At 34.4% G+C, this 21,896-nt stretch overlaps 1 protein-coding gene across 2 annotated transcripts in view; it reads left to right on the top strand.

Annotated features, from left to right (window-relative positions):
• Positions 1 to 20,128, top strand: part of LOC105228155 (SET domain-containing protein SmydA-8) — a 39,728-nt gene extending 19,600 nt beyond the window's left edge. Inside the window, exons 1-4 of one of the 2 annotated variants that reach the window (XM_011207857.4) lie at positions 9,532 to 10,099; positions 18,404 to 18,733; positions 18,819 to 19,045; positions 19,109 to 20,128. In XM_011207857.4, coding sequence (XP_011206159.2) covers positions 9,717 to 10,099; positions 18,404 to 18,733; positions 18,819 to 19,045; positions 19,109 to 19,704 — 1,536 coding nt within the window. In that variant the 5' untranslated portion in view covers positions 9,532 to 9,716 and the 3' untranslated portion in view covers positions 19,705 to 20,128. Of the gene's footprint in view, positions 1 to 9,531; positions 10,100 to 18,403; positions 18,734 to 18,818; positions 19,046 to 19,108 lie in introns of those variants that run through there. The other variant, XM_011207847.4, reaches the window with a different exon arrangement.
• The last annotated feature ends 1,768 nt before the right edge of the window (positions 20,129 to 21,896 follow it).

The raw sequence follows: 21,896 nt of genomic DNA, 5'->3' as shown, positions 1-21,896 counted from the left end.
CCCGATTGAAAGAAAAGGCATATTGTTTGTCGTAAAAACATTTCCTTTTTCAATATTTTCCATTAAATTTTGTATAAAACATTCGTCGTTCTCCATCTTCAAATTCAAAACGATGTATCTGTTGACAAAAAGAGAAAACAGCTGATTCCGTACGGAACATGCGATCAGTTTCGCATTTTGCTTAAGCAAATGACGTTTGACAAAACTTAACGAAACTTGATGTTAAGCACATTATAGTTGCAACATACAATTTGTGTGTATTCGGACAGTTGCTTACGCTGGCTTAAGCTAGCTTATTCACATTATAGTTAGGCCTTAAGCTTTAAATGAGAAAAGTTTTGCGTTTTCCAATGTTAAGGAATGTACGCTTATAAATTCGCATATTTACAATGCGCAAACGACTCTCCATATAATTTATACATACCTATGTATATATATTTTCTATATATTTTATATCAAAGCACACAAGCATGCACGTACAAATTGAACTATTCCATGACGAATTCCTTAACATCTTTGGAAATATATAATAAAGACATGCATGCATTATTACCTAAATACTTAATGTAGGTTTAATAAGTTATATGTTTACATATTTATTTGCTGGGAATTATACGAGGTGTGTTCAAAAAGTATCGCGAATTTTGTGTTTTTTTCAAAAATTATTTATTTATTCATGAATATCTATTTTGTCCCCTTCAAAGTAATCCCCATGAGATATTATACACTTGTGCCAACGGTTTTTCCAATATTCGAAGCACTTCAAAAAATCATTTTTTTATCTTCTTCAGCTCCTCCTTCGATGCCGTCTTTATCTCGTCAAGAGAAGCGTAACGTCGTCCTTTAATGGGCCTCTTCAGTTTAGGGAACAAGAAAAAGTCACAGGGGACCAGATCTGGGGAATACGGTGGCTGCGGCATCATTAGTGTGTTGTTTTTGCCAAAAAGTCGCGCACAAGCAACGATGTGTGAGCAGGGGCGTTATCGTGGTGCAATTTTTTTGATAGGTAAAAGTCGAAGACGATACAAAACACGTGCAACCAAAGCAGTTGTCAACAATTAAATGAACATTCAAAATGGCCGAGCTTGTCGGCATAAGTGAGAGACATGAGTAAAAACATAACGCCACAAAAAATTCGAAATTCGAATATACGTAACCCGCGAAAATTCAAAATTAGCTATACTTTTTGAACACACCTCGTATGTATGTATGTTTCATGACATATTAAATGACCAAGCAGTCGCGCATATTATATGACAGACCATACGTATTATATTTGTAAATTTGTCTACACACAGCTTTGTATGTAATCGCAGAAACAGCCGAGCAAAATGTTTTAAAAGTTGCCATTGCTCAATACGCATATATAGTTTTGTACACACATATGATTTTAATTACAATTTTTTATAATATAAAATATCAAAACTGAAAACAAACTACTAAAAATAGTTCATATATTTATAAATAATAGCATTTGACTCTGATTTTGAGTTATTTTAAGAAAATTTCAAATATATTGAAGACAACTTTTATAATTACTACAGTATATCGATATTGGTAACCCTACGTTATGAGAGAGCAATCAGCTGACACGTTTCTACGGCAAAAATCTAAATGCCGTGGTTTCGCACGGCATCCTACGGCAAAGAGAGAAGGGAGTAGTTTTCCACTGTTCACTTACATTGGGCGCCCATAAGATAGGTCGTATCAGCAGGCAATGGCCACGATTCTACGTTTTTGGTTGTTTCTGCTATAAATGTGTACACTTATTACTTCATGCGAAATCTCCGTTGTCACGGGCAACCAATGGCTGAAGCTCACGTTTTGTCGAAGGCACAGTATATACTGAGGTCACAACATTGTCTTGTTGGTAGAAAATCCGAGCTGTGCCGAAAACACAAACGAATGATCGCCAACTGCCACTGCTTCCCTTGCCGCTGTAACAGCTTCTCCAACAAACCAGCGTAAATATGTATGTTTGTGTATGAGCTTGCATACATATCGACACAGATTTTTGCAAGCCACGTAAATGCTACATATAGACTGCCTATCGTCCAATAATAATAATATAGCGTGGTGATCGTAACCGCGGCCTGTATCGCCACGGCGACAATCATGTTTACCCGCGCCTATAAATGTTTCACATTAAAAACCCTTTTTCGCAAGAAGTTTCGAACAATAGACTCCGAACCGGAAAATGCAAATGATAAATGACGACTAGACGGGAGAACGCGTAGCCGTACACATGTGACGACTTAGATTATCAGATAAGATAAAACTGTTAATTTATACCTCATAAAATCTGATGAATACTAGCCCTAGACATCATTTAACTTGCAAGCCTTCTGTTCCGATCAGATGCAGTTCCTCTTCTTCTTTAATGGCGTAGACACCGCTTACGATTTCTATCTATCTACTATCTACGACTTCGAAGTTATGACTGTCAACAGTGACGTGCCAGCCAAGTCGCGAGTGCGACGACTGTTTGTTTGATGACAGGAGATATTTTGTCTTGCCCTCTGGAGGATGGAGCCGTGTTTAGAAGTTCACGCAAGTGGAGAAAGTTCTCTGATTGCCATTTACTTAGGAGTGGCGAGAAACGATTCTTTTTCATATGGCTCAAGCAGCTCACGACTTCCACTCCTAGACCAGGTATCCTCTGGGTAGCCAAAAAATATCCGTTTGAAGGCGAGCTAAAGTGAGTAAGTGAAGCATCCCCTCCACAAGGTTGTACGTTAGGTTTGGGACCCGACACTACCAATAAAAAGAATTTTTAAGCTTTATAAAGATAATGCCGGCATTCGTCATACATTTATTGGGCATTGGGCTCCATCTTTTGGAAGCAAGTAACGCAGAAATATTTAGACCTCTGTCTGAGGAACGTGTTCAAAAAAAAACCTATATATATCGGAACTTAGAATCTTCATTCAGGTTCGACTGAAATCTATCAGTTAGAAACTCTTGTTTTAGCTGCCTTTGCATCATTATAATTGAGGAAAATCAAAGAAAATATGATGTATTTAAACAAAGAGAACTTTAAAATGACTAAATATAAATTTATAGTAATTCCTTCCGAGTTATACAATAATTTCTTTATTATACTCAAAGACTCTCTTCCTTTTCATGCGTTCGTGGAGGCTACTGGCTAGGTTGGCAAAATTTGGAACAAATCATCGATAACAGATACACAGTCCAAGCAAACTTCGCTATTCATTTAAATTTTTAGGAGTGGACCAATCGTTTACTACATCAATCTCTGCATTAGATATGCCACTTTGTATCCAAGTAGTTTACTTCTTTTTTTAAAAAGGAACACCAGCACTAGCTATACGAAGCTTTTACCTAAAACGAAGATATCGTCGCGGTATATCTAAGAGGTCTTGCAGTCCAAAAGTCCTTTAAATATCCATAAATCTCTCAAAGGTAGCAGGAGCGTTATATAATCCAAAAGTCATTACAGTAAATAGTCATAGACCATTTCCAACGCTGAGAGCCGTCGTTTCTTTGTATTCCTCGTTTACCACCACTTGCCAGCACCCAATTTTCAAATCAAATGTTGAGAACCATTTTGTGTCTGACAACGAGTCCAGCATGTCTTTCTTTGTTACATTCGGGGGTGTTGTGGAATCTGATAATTGTCGGAATCAGAATTGAAACCGATCAAAAAAAGCAGTAGGTGTCATGAATTCAGACATTATTGGTTTGATATTCGAAACAGAATTTGTATCGGTTCGGAAAATAATTTTATTTTTTCGGTTTTGCTGTCAGAAACAAAACAAGAAGGTAGTCGCACACAGATTTGAAATGTAAGTTAAGGAATCCAGTTATTTTATTGCTACGAATTGATTTATCTTTATTTCTATAAGGGAAAACATATATACAAAACACGAAATGTCTTAATTATTGAGTTTCTGGAAAAAGAAAATACGGGTATTTAAAGATATTAGATTTATAAAACATAATCAACCTAATTTAACACCCAAATGCGTGTTTATTCATTCGATAAATGTTATCTCTTAAAATCTTCCTTTAATTCGGAACTTAGTAAAAACTTTAATAGGATTGCTTCCAAATGCATTCATTTGCAAGTTTTGTCACTTTACTACACACCTGATTCGAATATTGGTTTTGCGTATGTTCGAAAAGGTTAAAATCCAATAAGATTCTGTGACACCATTGATAATCAGAATTGGTTTACAATCGTCATGTATGATATGGTTTACAACTTCACATTTTGGTAATAGAACGCTTCGAGGTGCCTGTCGGATTTTATCTGTTGATAAAATATTTCACAATTATGAATATAGTTGAGTATTTTGATAGTCTGACTTTAGTTTCTCGGTCCATCTGTTAATTTCGCTCTATATACTTTTTCACCCTTGAAATCTTCCTCAATACGTATTACGCAGTTTCAGCATCCCTCAACTTGTTTTCCCTTAATCTCCACGTATTTCTCCCCAAATAACTGTTTCTAGTTTGGTGGTACCTGCTGCCTACCAGGATTTCCTCCAATAAAAGAGTTGAAAACATAAAAGTGTAGAAAACACTGAGACACTGGGCAGCTCTAAAAGGCTCTAAAAATTTATTCAGGCCGCAAAGTTTTACATGTTTGTTTAAATGTTTCAACAAAAATGTTCTGGTGCTGTACAGATATTCAACTTTTTCTGTCAGACATTTAATTGCTGAACTTCATGAAGTCCCTACTACTGAGTTGCGCAATCAAAATATCATAATTGTTGAAGATTTTAACATTTGTCTTAAATCTACAGGGTATTGAAGTCCCTGTAGACTTTAGACAAATTTAGACATCTTCTTCAAGAAAAAACATAAATTCCCTCGGTGTGGAACATTTCACTACAGCAGCAGCTAAACAAATTGATTGGGCATTCTCTAAATGGGATCCTAACGATGTTTATGCTATTACTAATGAGACAGTCGCTGATAATAATTCTGGCAGCAGTTTTTGAGATAAATGTAATAAAATAAAATATACCCGTATTAATATGCAAATATCCTAATTATGAAACTGTGAATCACTTGGGTTATTTGTTATTCAGCTTTATTGTAAACTTCGCCCGAACGCTATTCCTCATTGAAAAATTCATGAAATTTATTCACAAAATTGTTAGTTAAAAAAATCAATAAATAAAATTAAATGTTATCGTACTCTATGTACATATGTATATATGTACATATATAAAAATGAAACCCGTTTTTCGTTGTCACGGGATCACGCTTGAATTGCTGGACCGATTTCACTAATTCTTTTTTTGTTGTATTTGTTATTATTAGGAGAAGGTTCTTATGTAAAAAAAATTACGAAAGTTGCCGGAAAACGCCTAAAAACAGTCCTTTTCTTTTTCCCATACAAACGTTTTATTTTGTATATATGTACATATGTAGGTATGTATGTATGTACATAAATAAGTAAAAATGAATGTTTGTTTTTTAGTAACGCTAAGGCTCGAGAACGGCAAGAACGGCGAAACCAATCTTTATGAAATTTTCAGTAGTTGTTCGTTGTGGTTCAGAAAAAAAAGAACTTTTCATAGGAAAAGTCGAAAAATTGGCAATTTCCAAAAATTGACTTTTTTCATACAATTCTTTTTTCTTTTGTTTTTGAATATTTTGATTCGTAAATTATTTGAATCGTTCAATTTCGGTCGCTTGCTCTTTTATTACGGCTATTTAAAAAAAAAAATTTTGAAAATTATTCAGTGAAAACTTTATGTGTGTTTCAAACGAAGTGATCAATTACAGATTGAAATTTGTTACGAAGCCACGAAGAGGTCCCGCTAATATCGGTCGGTGTTCTTTTTGCCATCAACGCCAAGGCACATGAACGAGTACTCCCAGGATGCGATGACATACGTGTGGAATTATGGATCGGGCTCAATCAGCAAGCGATCGTCACGTTGTCACAGCACGACTTTTCAAACAACAGTTACGATGTTCTTCTTTGGATGGTGGATAGTGGTTCCACCAGATCAAATTGGTGAAATCATTTCTGCGGAAATTCCTGATGCAGAGAAAGATCCAGTATTAAACGAAGTGATGAAAACCAATATGGTTCATGGACCTTGCGGTTATTGGTCTTGAACGATACGGTTGATACGTGAACTTCAATAAAGCGCTTTGTAGGGTATTTACTTTTTCAATTCATGAACGTTTTTCGACTGTTGTTGAGATTGGCTAAAGAGTGTTTTTAAACCCAGAGAATACAGTACAGCCAGCGGAAACACTTCCAACAACATTGACATTGACGAGTTTTTTCTCAACTTGCGTCAGTGATTCGTTTGCGAGAACATTGCTCTATTCGGAAATGCCTTGATATTATACATGAAATGCATCGTCGAAGAAATAGTTACACAGAAAGCAAGGCCAACCAGTTCCTTAGGACGAATTTACATAATCCACCCGAAAAACGACGATTGCTAATACCCTCGGTTGCTATTGATAAATGTACGTGGTTCAATTTCATTTGGGTCATTGCGTACTGTGAATGGTAGAGTGTGTGCATCTTTTTGAGAAGCATGCCAGCAATTACAATTGCTGGAACATGATAATCACTGGAATCAAACGATGGACGATGCGATAGCTACTTCGAATGCCACTGAAGTTTGCACACTTTTCGCGATGATCAGCCCTCAAATCCGCGTCAATTTTGGAATACGAACAAAATTACATTGCCGAAGACATTTTACATCGTATTCGATAAGAATTGGAAATAGGCAAATTTCGGTTCCAGTGGTTTGATATCAATTCCACCTGCCTTTTGTCAATTCATTTCAACGAAATATGAACTCATCACGAATGATTATCCCAAATTTGCCAAATAATCGTAACTACGATTGCATGAGTGCGTGCCAGTTATACGTGGCGTGTTCCCGAGTTGAAAAACCATCTTCTCTGTACATTTACGCTCCGGAATAGAAACCAAAAAATGTTGTTTATCAAACTGCGTTACATTGAAAAAATTTAGAAAAATCGAAAATAAAAGATTTTTAACACAACGTATATTCAACTTTCTTTTCATTTCAAAACACATAATTTCACGCAGGACAACGTATGCGGGGTCAGCTAGTTATTAATAATATATTAAATTTAAAAAAGTTTTTATATGAAAGTTATTAAAAAAATATAGTTGATGTTTTTGGTCAGCAGAAAGGTTGAAAATTTTGATAATTTCCTTTAAAAAAGGGTTTTAAAAAAGAAAACAACAAGAAATTTCATGTATTTTGAATGAAGATACATACATGATTATTCCAATAGCAAGGCGCCACCATTAAAATCGATTTCAGAATGCAACAGAACATTTTACATCAACATCTTACAACTTGCATGAATCAAAGGCAGAGAAATAATTTAAGGTGTAAAACCAAAGCAAAATTTGCCGGATGTTCGAAAATCCTGATATTAGTTTATAGGTTGAACATTATTCTTGCAAAGTTTTATAACATTATATTAATAGCTTCTTGATTTGTGTACTGGAAACTGAACGAATCAAATGTGGGAAGTAGGCGTGACTTAAAAATGTAGAGGAATGCCACGTACTAAATTTTTTCGGAATTGGTTGGTCGGTTCTTCCGATTTCATCCATTTTCGTACTAACGGTACTTTTTCAAAAAATTTTGCCCATAGATGCCCCGTGTTCCTGCAATCCTCTGCACCAAATTACAGCTTTATATCTTAATTTAGTGCTTAGTTATGGCCCTTTATATGTATGTTTTCGGTTAATGGCGATTTGTGAGCATGGCAGTAGTCTGATTATTCCTACTATTGTATGAACTCGTATTTGTTCTGTACTAAGGAACCCACTTACCAAGTTTCATCAAGATATCTCAATTTTTATTCAAATTACAGCTTGCACGGATGAACAGACGGATGGACCTACAGACAGACCGGATTCCAACTTTTCCCGTCATCCTGATCTTTTAGACATATACTTTTATAACCCCATATCTATCCCGCTAATCGTTGGGTAAAAAAAAACTATAATACTCTGTAGCAACCGGTTGCAAGAGTATAAAAAGGTAACTAACGATTTTCAAATTGCATATGCTGCTAATACCTTTTTGTTCGCGTGAAAATAAAAATACATGGAAATGATTTATTCTAGTGAAGTGTACGATAAGGCTGATTATTTAAGAACTTGTGTAAATACAAGAAAAAAATTACATGATTTAAGAACAAATGAAATATATGTACTTGTATATTGGATAAATGTTCCTAAATAAATATGCAACATATAAATTACATATGTACATATATAATATATTTTTTAAAGTTGAAAATATTTACATATTAATTTTTAGCTAGACATAATAATATTGATATGACAAATAAAATTTTGTATTTTTTAAGTTCTATATTATATTTGCAATGCATTTTATATACAATCGATTATAAACGTATAAAAAACATAAGTCTGCATTTTTCTCTATTTGATTTTGAGGTGACTGTAAATAATGGATATAACACTTCCTACTTATTAAAATATTTATACTTTGATCCAATTTTATGCAGTTTTGGTATTACAAGAAATAGAGGGTTTCTGAATTTCACTAGGAAATCTCACAGATTGGTCAACATATAATGTAAAAATCAAACGGATATTTGATAATCCATATATTAAGAAAATGGGAACTAATTATTAAGTTGATTTTTCCATTTTAGACAAGAGGATACATTTCGTTAAGAATTCTTAAACATTGACCGATAAATGTGGTATGAAATCAACCGGAACTGCGAAGATATTTAAATTAGTTAAATGGAGGATAAGAGAAGTCTTGACCCGATTTTACTCATTCTTTAGTAAAAAATTACTAAATAGAGATCGTTTAATATATGAAGAAACTATTTAAACCATTTTATGGTATGTTAAATAAACTGACTTTTGATCTTTCAGTACCCAATAAAATTAAATCCTTGTTAGCTCTCAATCAATAAATATGTTTAATCATTTTGAATTGAAAATTAATACTGTGATGCTTCACATTACAAAACGTTTCATCAAATACATTTAAATTTCACTAATTTATTTAATTTTCTTAGTTTTACATTTTATATAACTGGTCTTGAACAATCAACAAGTCCCTTCGTTTACATACTTATTCGGTAAGTTTCAATCTGGCCATTCCTCGTTTCAGCTGTCAAAGTTCTGGAGGTTTTGACGTTTAGCAATTGCTCTCTCACTTCCAATGAGAAATGAGTTGGACATCTCTTTATCTCTGTCAGCTATATGCATGTGTATCCCATACTGTATTTCGTGTCTAGGTAATTGAAAAGTTATAGCCCGATTTTAACAAGGGAACTTTGTTCAATTTGTACATTTGCTCCTATAAAGCAACATAGTCTCTTAAAAAGCAAAGTTATTCAGAATGGTCCGTACAGCATTTCCGACATACGCGGTTTTTCGGTTTTTTTGGCTCCCTGTAAAGCATCTCCCTCTAATGTACATAGCTTAAAATACAAAACACATAGAATACGTGTATAATATTTGATACAAGTAAAAATAAATATATATACTAATGCTCGTACTAGGCGTTTCAACCTAAAATCTATCTATTAAAATTATTCTCTACGCCAGACATATACACATGTAGATACATATCCCTCCATTATGCCCGTCTACATTGCTACGAAATTCACTACTCAGAGTAGCTCGGAACTGCTGGCAAACTTTTAGTCACCCTAAAAGAATTTTAGTCAATGAAATGGAGACGTCAAAAGCACTTCACAATTTACTAAATCGTACAGTCGTGCGGAGCAATTCAATTTATGGACGTTATCTGATTGCGAAAAGTGATACAAAAGCAAATGAATTGTTAGTGGAAGAGTTACCTTTGGTACATGGCCCAAAATGTAATGGGCCGACAGTGTGTCTGGAGTGCTATGCTCCAGTGAATTTAGAAGGCTGTATAGCGGATCAATATTGCTCGAAATGCAGTTGGCCGTTGTGCTCCAATTGCTCTGATAGAGGTGCGTTTTACCATTACGGTTGGGAGTGTTCAGTATTTTCTCAGGCAAAAGCGAAATTTTATCCCGTGCAAAGCGATGCAAAGGGGTGTCCACAATTGGATTGTATAACAGTGTTAAGGTAGTAATTTGAAGAAATTTCAGAAAATATTACCTTATTACAACATTGCTCACTAGCTTGTCATGAAAACAAATTTCTAAATTGTTATAATTCTCTTGTACATTATAAAATCTAATAAAACGATCACCGTAGCTTTAATGTATTGAAAATTTGAATAGGATTAAAGAAAACGATGTAATAGTTGGTTCCGATAACACTGTCGAGCAACTAAAAATAAACCATTTTGATTATGGGAGTTTTGTTTTGTGTATTTAAGAGCACTTTACAACAACATTGACTTGCTAAAAATGTTTGAAATGATCTTGATTTAAAATTCGACGATAATCCCAAAAATATACTTTTTATTAAGTTGCATATTCGGAAAAAAATCTCTGGAAATGATCGATTATATAATGAAAATCTTATATAATACACCAAGGTTCTTTTTTCCAAAATTCCCCTGATTCTTTGTAAAGTACCTTTTTTCAATTAACCTTACGTCAAATATTGTATTTCCCTCATATTAATGCATTTTAATTAAATGTTCCTTATTATTATTATCTTTTAAATAATATGCATTTTTTAGTTAAATGTGACTACGAATACAAATTAAGCCTTTTTAACAACAACGTCCCATAGAGATATATTTTGCCAGAAGCCAAAGAAATAAATATAAAAATATACGAGTACGAGTATATGCACATACATATGTATGTATGTATGACATACATATCTAAGCAATTATCTTATGCATATTTATATTGTAGTATTTTGTCCTTTTGTCGAAATGCAGTAAGTAATCTATCAAAAACCTTAGATATATATTTTTAAAGACAATTTTGTTTGGATAGTGACGGTGTTCTGGTATATGAGTGATATGTACACATTCATAATTATCATATATTTTATCAAATAACAATCGCAACGATACATAAGTATATTTACCGTGGTTGAAAGAGCAATGCTCAATAGTATGCTCCTTTTGTAGCCCAATGTATAAGATTTTACCTTAAAGACGATTAACTTATTTAACCGTGCGATTCTGTACTGTGATACAGTCTCAAGTCTCTAAATTTGAGATTTTAAGTTATAGACATTTTTTGAGGCTTGAGACGATTTTGCTATTCTGTAAGTGACAATCACAAAATCTATTACATTTCATTATTCAGAGATGTTTATGCACTTCAATGGAAATAAATATGTCGATAACAAATATTAAATTTTCTATAACATAGTCAAAAAACATCATTATCAATAAAAATAAAAATATGTGTTGACTTTGTTTCATAATATTTACGAAATTTATGTAAAATTGATTTATTTTTAACCTTTTCGTGTTTGAGTTGCTTACAAAATATAAAAAAACGACAATCGATTAATCAGGGGTGTTGTGGAATCCAAGACAGAATTGCTTAGCTGTCAGAATTGCAAACCAATTCTGATTATCAATGGTGTGACAGAATCTGATTGGATTTTCGTCTTTTCGAACATACGCAAAACCAATATTCGAACCAGCTGTTTACTAATGCGACAAAGCTTGCAAATGCATACATTTGGAAGCAATCCTATTAAAGTTTTTAATGAGTTCCGAATGAATAAAGACGCATTTGGGTGTTAAGTTATGTTTATTACGTTTTGTCTTCTTTAAGGGGAGAGCCTGCTTTAGAACTTTCAAAAAATTGAATTGTTAAGCAAAAAACAATTCATCTCTTTAAAAATTATCTAAGAATATGTCCGTAAAGTATTGATGGAAATTCAAAATATTCTCCAAGCTAGAAGGGAAATAGTGGCTTGGGCAGAAAGCGAAAACTTTGACTCGGTTTTTCACTTTTACGATTTTTTTTAATTGGCGGGCAGGATTGAAAAAAACTAAACGTATGGAATTGTGGCAAAGTTTATTATCTTTGGCTTTAAATTATCTTCTATTAAAACTTAAAGAAACTTAGAAAAGTTAAGTTTGAACATATGTTTAAACAACATAAGTAACATTTTTTTTGGTGATAACTATAAACCCCAGAAATTTCGCTTTAGAGGCAATATTTTGAGACTAATGCTAGAGACAGTTTGGTGAATAGTAAGTAGTCACAAATTGAGATTTTACCTCAAAATGTCTCAAATAGAGACTAGAGACTGGTTACAGAATCCCGCCATAAATCAATAGAGCACTATTTTACTATATGCAATGATGAATGAACTGACAACAATGGTTTCCATTTTTAATACTATATGCGTCATCTATATATATAAAAGAAAGTTGTGTTAGTTACACCATTTATAACTCAAGAACGGCTAGACCGATTTGGCTGAAAATTGGTGGGGAGGTAGCTTAGAGCCAGAGTAAGGACATAGGATACCTTTTATCTCTTTATGTTAGAATCCAATACAACTCATAAATAGAAAAATTATATTTTAAATCATTAGCATTTGTTCAAAATTCATGTTTGTAAGAATCAATTGAATATATGCGTACAATTTTAAGCAGATTCGTCCTCAAACCTGATACAATTGCTAAGTATTAGGAATAGAAGAAAAGAACTGCAACCAAATATGCAGTGTAATAGATTATAACTGGCTCAATAATCAGGCGCTGAGTACGTGCATCTCCAGCGTGCATTTTCCAGCCGCCCTTTTCGTCTTTCCACGCCTGAGAACCGCTTCATCATGTGCAGTATACTAGACTGACTGTCGATTGGACTCCAGTGGGAAATGATGGAGCTATGTTTCTATCACCGACGCAAAAATTCGGCTTTATTCCGATTAGAGAGCACTTAAACACTTCTCAGAATCAAATGTTCGTTGTTTTGGTTGTTTTTGTTGGAGGCACCTACTTTACTCATTTCGCCTGCTTTCAACATAGCAAATATCTTTTCAACGGTGGATTTCCCTGATGCAGACCCCAAATTCAACAGTATTTTCCCAAAAAAGCAATGCTTTATTAACACACGAAATGCTTTATAATCCATTTTTTTGTAAACTAAAACAAGTTGCTTCACATTAATGCTATATCTCATTAACTAATAATTATAATCCAACTAATAGAAATCATATAAGAAATCATTTAGATGGTAGTAGTAGTAGAATTATCTATGTATCAGCCACAGTGAAGCGTGGACGGGTACTCTAGTATACAATATAACTGAATATACAATAATAAATATACAGTAGAGTTCATTTATAACTAAGTACGTCGCTTATAACGACTAACCGTTTATAGCGACATTTTTTACGATAGTTCGTCCGTTTAAAACGACGCGCCGTGTTTTGTTTCAAGTATGTGTATACAGTTTAGGGAATTTCATTAGAAGACTAAGTTCCTCATATCAGCCGTTGATTGTGCTGTTATTGGTTGTCTGCAAGTTGTCACTTCAAGAAGTACCGTTATAGTGGGACGACATCATCCGGTTAGTACGACTTAATATCGCCGGTCCCTTGAAGGTCGTTATATCCGAACTCTACTGTACTAAATTCTAAGTAAAACGGTTTTTGGCAATATCACAAAAATTTGCTTTAGGTTTGCTATGATCAATGACTAAATATCAGTGCGAACAAGCGTTTTAAAACAGAGGCAAAAGAAAATTCTTTGATGTACATATATGAATACATATGACATATGTATGTATGTATGTATGTATGTATGTATGTATTATCTTCTGTGCGTCACTAGACAAAAATGCCATGTACACCGCCGATGCAGAAGAGTTAACTTTTGATTTATTATGACACTATATACTTACATATTTACGTTAGAATTACGTTATTCCCGTTTTCTTAACCAAATCTTGAATAAAATTGGTATCAAGTATTTTCGAAACTACTAAACATTATATTTTTTTGCTATATAGTATAATATTATTTTTTATTTTTATAGCCATAATAAGTCATATTAAGTGTATATAAATGACCAGCGTGTCGAGTTGTACGCAAACTATGTAGTTCCTCAGTTTTTCAGATATGGATCTAAAATTTTGTTCGTCTTCTTGGCTTCAAGTTCATATGTATGTATGTCGGAACCGCTGATAGCAGACCACCATAGAATGTGCGTAGCTGCCATATAAACTAATCGATCAAAATCCAAATGTATGGAAAACTTTTTTATTTGGCTTTTAAATTTGACCACTGTAGTATATGACTGCGATATAAATTGGCATATCATAATCAAGTTTTTGTTTGGGAAACTGTTTTATTTGACGAAATATCTTCACGTCTGCACGAAATATTTTTTCTTTTCAATATATCTGTATTTATTGGTTCTGATTTTTTTTAATCCTAACAATAAGTTATAAAATCTTAAGTGTATTTAAAAGCTAGACAAGCTCAAGTGATTTCGGACTTTAGATATAAGTATGTTTCATTCTGCTGTCCTCTACTTCTGTCTTTACCATAGGAATACCAAGATCTCTATGGATATTTTCATTACGCATGTACCAAGGCGAACATGTGATTGCCCTAAGAATTTTTGATTGGAACCTTTGTATTATATCAATATTAGTGTACAAATCGTATCCCACAGTTTTATGATTTTTATGACCGCCTCGTATAAAAGCATTTTGTTATCTAAGCTAAGTTTAAAGCTTTTATTTACAATCCATTTTATTTTTACTAGAGATATGTTTTCTTCACTTGAGCCTTCTATCTAGGTGAATACCAAGATAAGTTATTTTGTTCGCTTAGTATACTAAAATATTGTTAATTTTTACTGCCGGGCATATTTTTGGTCTTAGCGAAAATGTAACATATCGCTCATTTGCTGCAAGACCGGCATAAATCAAAAAAATCGATTCGCCAGAAAACGCGTTTAAAGTTTTCAACTTACTACAACCTTACACGGTGACTCCACCTTACACCTCTTCTCAAGCGGAGCATATAAGAGGTATTCATACGAATTTTTCACTCAACATGAAGTATGATATAACGAATAATTCTGCAGCATTAACTCAAAAATCACATTTTTTGATTTATGCCGGTCTTGCAGCAAATGAGCGATATATTCTTGATACTACAATGTGGCATTTGTTACGGCTCACTAAAGCTGTGTCATTCGCAGAAGATTTCAATAGATTATTAGCTGTTGGAAGGTCTGCAGTATATATTCGTTAGTAATTTTAATTACTTTCTCTATTGCACGAAACCCGAATTAGTGCGTTGGTATTATATTATTTTCGTAGAGAAAAGACGACATCTTTGATAGTAACACTTTTTCAAATATTTTGAAAAGACGGGTTAGAAGACTGATTGGTCTGTATGAAGATGGCTGTGTTAAGTGTTTTCCAAGTTTATCTATCAAGATAATCTGCGACTTTTTCCATGAAATTGGATAATATCCGAAACTAAGAATTGCATTGAAGAGCACAGAGAGCACCTCTACAGCAATATTTGGTAATTCAATTAGCATTTTTGTTCTTTGCCAAACTAGGTTGAAATACTTTTCAATGTAGGTGATTTGCAAAACAATTAGCTTTTTCCTCGCCACTTCGAGGCCAATTTCCAACCAAGTCTCGTATAGACATGTTGGAGTCAGTTGGTGGCTTATGGACTTTTAGGCGGCTTTCCGAAGGGAATTTTGCTTGCTTGAATTTGGACACAGCTTCCTTATACACATTTCAGTGTTGAATTCTTCCTCACATTTAAGCGCTTTTTTAATTTACTACAGCAGATTTCAATTTAGGCCGAGTGGAAGAGGAGCGATTTATCTGCCATAGGCCAATATGTCGGCTTGCCAAGAGATATTATTTCAAGTTTATTGTGGCTATTTATAACAGTTTGACGCAGCCGTTATCCGTCAGGCTTAGAGCCCCAATACATGTGTTTGGAATTGTAGTATCCACCTGTTAGAAATATATGACCAAAGCTCCAAAAAACTCTTTAAATTGGATGTCTGTAATTTTAAACCGGAGTGGGCAGTATATAGCCGTCAAGTTTAAGTCCACGCAGCGAAGCGTATCACTTAAAACTAAACGGGAATAGGGTTATATATATATAAATGATCAGGATGACGAGAAAAGTTGAAGTCCGGTTGACTGTCGGTCCGTCCATACAAGCGATAACTTGAGTAAAAATTGAGATATCTTAAATAAACTTGGTGCGTAGGTTCCTTGGTACAAAAAAAAATTTCGAGTTTGTAGATGGGCGTAATCGAAACCCTGCCACGCTCGCAACTAAGCACTAAGTTAAGATGATCAACTGTTATTTGGTACGGAGGATCGCAGTAACAAGGGGCACCTGCGGGAAAAATTGTTTGAAAAAGTGTGATTGGAACCGCCTTCTAACAAGTTTAAGCCTAAGCCACTTTAGCTGCAACAACCATACTTGCGGAGTGCAAATCTTATGAGAACTTCTACCGAAAGTATGAATGTGAAAATGGATGAAATCAGAAAATAACCCCGCTCACTCCCCATATAATGATATTGTTAAAAACTAATAAAAGCGCGATAAATCATTATATTATACGAGCACCACCGAGCCGGTGCCGGAGCCGGTGTGAAAATTGTACAACGGACGTGGCATTCCCCACTTTTCCTGATTTCCCCGACCTACCGATTTCGTCAAAATTTAGTTGGTGGCTTTTTCTCATAATCTTATATCACATTGTGAAAATGGACAAAAAACCGGAAAACAACCACGCCTGCTTCCCATATAGCACAATTTTAAATTCCACTTGATTCGTTCAGTTTCCAGTACACAAATCAAGAAACAATTAATATAATGGGAAAAAACTTTGCAAAAATAATGTCTTTAGCGTGAGCTATCTTATGACCAAAAATTGTTTAAATACAATAAAAAGTGATCAAGCCTCTAGGCACTGACTTTTCATCGAAAATGTCGGTTGATGTGTGATATATATAACTGAAATTAAGGGATAATCCTTTCTTTATAACGGTATGTCTGTATGTCAAAAATGGGTTGAATCGCACAAATACTTCCCTTAAAGATTTTCGAACTTCCGGATGACTTTGTACCGCAATATTTGAGTTATCGTAATGAAAATAAGCTAGCGTGTTTTACTCGTAACAGCGTGTCTTTGTGTCTAAAATAGATACATTTGAGCCAAAACTTGGCCTAGCCCCTATGTAATTAATATCAGGATTTTCGAATATCCGGCTGACTTTATTCATATGATTGGTATTTCCCTCCCTTTGATTCTTGCATGTTGCAAGAGTATAAAATGTTCGATTGCACCTGAACTTATTCTTTCCTTACTTGTTTATAGATATTTTTGTAGCTTATAACTGCGCTGTAGCAATCTAATGCGTGGTGACTTAGTCGTTTTTTAACCAACACTGGGGCGTTAATTTCAAAAAGTACTGTTTACTTTGCAACGCTCCTTGTACATAGAGTCTAAATGCCGGTATAAATTTTTACATCGAGAAATCGAATAATCTCCAGCTTATGTTGGTTAACACCGTTAACATTCCATATAAATGTTCAAAATTCTTTCATTTTTTTTAAATTGCAACATTTGGTTTTGCGATTTGATTATCTCTTGAATTATATTTTGTATTGTAAACATAATTTACATTGGGTAAGGTTGAAAATCATTGTTTCAACGCTTGAGGTTGGTTGGTTTTGGGGCAATTGCATTTGTAAAGTTTTGCCTTTCAGCACCTTGTGTAGCATTATTTTTAATATCACGAAATGTGTCATGGATTATTATTTATGGTAATGTTATTTCCACAAAAGAACTAGAAAGAAGTATGTACCAAGTACTTTTCGTTGCCACGATTTTCGTAAAACCCAAAAGGAAATATGTACACCCTCACTTCACGAAATTTGGCATGGATTTTTGCCAAATCAATGCCATAAGCTCCGAATAAATGTTTAAGTTCCGACTGCATAGATTATTATCCAAAGCATTGTAGCGATCTCCGAAGAAATTATTTAGACTTGACCATTATAGCATATAGCTGCCATACAAACTGAACGATCATTTTTGCATTGAATCTTTTGTACTTGTTAGAGGATTATAGCTTCGGTGCAACCGCAGTTAACGTTTCTTCTTGTTTTATTTTGTAGATAGTTTCAAGGTAGAAATCGTGATGGCGAAAACGCGTCCTAATTTTTTGTGCTCTTTAAACATGAATAAACACTTGATAATGGAGTAAAACTATCAATTATTATTTTTCTATTAATGGCCAAACAAACACTCGTAATTTGGGCCTGCAGGTTTGAATACCCCTTAACTTAACATCTCGGTAGTATACATACATCTGGATATTACCTTTACCATTCATTAATTCTTCAGATCATTAGCATTGAAAAGTGGATCGGACACACATAAACCATTTGAAAAGACTTCAGATTAACTGTTTTGCCCACCATTTTCTATAGGGTTCTTCTTGTCAAGGAATCTGATCCAGATCGATGGGAGCGTGAAATCGCACCAATGGAGTACCACAACGAGGAACGCCGAAAAATGGTTGATGTTTGGAATGCAGATTTTGTAAATATCGCACAGTACCTTCGAGGACCATGCCGTTTGGCCGAACGATTTTCTGAAGATCTCATTATGCAAATAGTGGGCATTTTGGAAGTTAATGCATTTGAAGCGCGGACAACACTGGGATATGCGCTGCGTTGCTTATACCCAATCACTGGAATATTAGCGCATAATTGTGTACCAAATACCTTTCGTACAATACATCCAAGTGAAGGCTTCAAGTAATTATACAGTTCATATTATATACATACATACATACATAAATGAAATAAATAAATATTCACATTTACTTACTAAAATACAAAGGATCCGCCTAAGGGCCATGTGCAATTTGAACGAGGGCCAACAGTTGCAGCACTCTTATACATACACTTTGAATGGCACTTCCCAACGACAGGAACATTTAAAAAATGGTAAATTTTTCACTTGCGAATGCAAACGTTGCAAAGACCCCACCGAGTTGGGTACGAATTTTAGCACGTTCAAGTGCAGTAAATGCGAAGAAGGGTGGTTACTGTCAACGAATCCAATAGGTTAGTGTGTTTAATATTGATTTCTGTATATTTATAATATTTTTAATATTTTCTTGGCTTTAGATCGTTCATGCTACTGGAAATGCACACTTTGCACCTTTCAAACATCTAATAATGCTATACAGAAAGCACTATCTGTAATGCAATCCGAAGTTGCCACATTACAAGCAATGGATCCCAGTCCTCAAAAATTACAAGAAACAGAAAAGCTAATGAGAAAATATCGTGTAGTTGTACACCCTCTACACTTCATACAAATAGGATTGCGTCAAAATCTTATCGAAATGTATGGTCGTGTTGCAGAATATGAATTGTCTGAATTGCCCGATGTTATGCTTGAACACAAAGAAGAGCTATGTCGACAAGTGTTACATGTTTTAGATGTCTTTGAACCGGGGTTGAGTCGAACACGTGCTATGATGCTATACGAGTTGCATGTACCATTAGTATTATTGGCCAAGAGTGGTTTCATAAGCGGCGTCCTAACAGCGGAGGCATTAAAGCTTAAACTTCTTGATGTTATTGCTATTCTAAATGAATGTGTGGATATACTACAATACGAAGATCCAGAGACACAAGAGGGAAATTTATGTAAAGTAGCACAGCAAGCGAAGAATCAGCTGACACAAAGTGTAGAAGGTTTAACAGTCGCTGAATGATATTCTTACCACATATTTTACACAAATAAAGTATCCCATCTTCGTAAAATAAAAAGGGTTACTTTAATAATAAATCAAAGTCCTATTTATGTACATAAGTAAAAATTAACTTACATATGGATGTGACTAAATCTAATGTTGCAGAAGTAATACTCGTATAAAGTTATCAGTATGTATTATTATCATCATGCCCAAAATTTACTACGAAGTAATGTGCAAATGAGAGCATCTCGCAGCCCTTATTCAATGGTTCATGAATTTATTTATTAACTGATTCAAAGTCAAAGCACAGCAATAATTATATTTGAAAATTCAGTTAGCTTATAAAAGACACAAATATATACCTAATTTATAAGTTGTTTTGAAGTAGAATATGACAAGAAAAACAAGAAAATCTTTTTAAATAAAATAAAATATGTAACGATATTATATTTAATTATTTCAGCAATTTATCAAAGAAACTTATAAGCACGGCATGGAGAACTCTATGACAGTTATCAATTCATACTATTCCCAAGGTGGGTGAGGACCCAGGGAACATAAAACAAGGAAAAAGTACAGATTCGATATCGAACATTTGTAAACTCTCAACCGGGGAGTTCACCTCACAACCATGGAATTCACCCAGTGAAATGATATCTTTGTTTTGATTTTAGCAGAAGGGAATCTGTAAAACTTTACAGCTTTGTTAACATGATCAACCATGGAATATTGTAGACCAACCGAGGAATGAATTCTATATACCATGTGATTTCTGAATTTCTTATACATTTTTTTTTTAAATTCTTGTTTTTGCTTTTTTTATAAATTTATCTTCATTAATAAATCTAACAGGCATAGAACTACGGTTTGCCGTCGGCATTTTCTGTGCGCAGTGAACATATTTTCTTAAACAGGAAATTGTGTAGTTATGTAAAGTAAAAATATGTGTAGATATGTTTAGAGATCAGCATATCTTTATTTCATTGATTTGTTTCGCTTAATAATCGTTCCGATAATAATCGATTTAATAAATTAATTAACTTCTTAAAAATATATACATAAATATATTTTCAAATTCACGTTATTTTCAATAAAGTTTTTTAAATTTATTTCTTGCCCATATACCGACAAGCAAAATAAGCAAATGCTTACTAGGATATACATACATATGTAAGTATATTTTTTCTTTGCCACATTCCTCAGTATGTTTTCGAAATGAAATATGAGCTGCATGTGTACATATGTATGTACAAACATTCATAAGGGAATGACAAGTGCCGCACGCATCACATTTGTCACGGACAGCCAATGGCCGAAGCTCACGTTTTGTCAAAGAGTCAATGTGTCGAAGCACTGACGCGACGACAAAGCGTCACAACACTGTGATGTTGGTAAAAAATCCGACCTGTGCCGAAAGAAACTTACAAACGATCGGCGATTGTCACCGTTTCCCTTGCCGCTGTAACAGCTTCGCCAAGACCTATGTTGCCAATTTTGTCACTCGTTTCTACGTTTTGCGAGTTTGTGCGGTTGTCAGTTTTACCTTCCAGAAGAAGTTGTTCAATTTGTGATTTTTATCTTTTGCCATCGTCGCGAAAAGACGCTTGAAGGCAAAGGCATGCACGGGGAGATGTTACGGCGTCTGTTTTTATGAATGAAGCGAGGTCGCTTGTTGAATGTGCATCTTCGTTTATGAATGAAAATGTTTGGTTGTAAGATTTACAACATCACCAATTTGGCTGCCATATTGACTTGTGATGCTTATGCTATTTGAGACAATTTTTGTTTTTCTTGAACAATGTTTCAATTTTTTGTTGGTGACATATTAACATGTTTTTTTTTTTACGAGGAGTAAGCATTGAAAGCCTGGACTTCATGTCCGAAGTAAACCTCCTACCGTGCTGTACCGTTCCCTCCGGTGCCACCGTCAAGTATTACGTCGGGAGGATGGAGTAACACTCATGCGTACGTGATGGTCAAAATGCATTCAGTTACAAGTTGCATTTACTTGGCCCCACCTCTGTTGGTCTGATAACCCCCCTCGTACATTGTTCGTCGCCGAACTCTCCCGTAACGTCAATGCTAGTGTGTTTGAATCGTGGTTGTTGGTTACATTTAACAGCTCTCTTCTCCGCCGCTGTTCGCTAGCACGTTGGGATTTCATTACCCTGGCTGCCACTTCGCAAGCAGCTTTCCACTTCTCTACTGAT

The sequence above is a fragment of the Bactrocera dorsalis genome, chromosome 1, assembly GCF_023373825.1.
Source record: "Bactrocera dorsalis isolate Fly_Bdor chromosome 1, ASM2337382v1, whole genome shotgun sequence".
Classification (NCBI taxonomy): domain Eukaryota; kingdom Metazoa; phylum Arthropoda; class Insecta; order Diptera; family Tephritidae; genus Bactrocera; species Bactrocera dorsalis.
Note: the sequence above shows the minus strand (reverse complement) of the source record. Positions and strands in the feature narration are given on the sequence as shown.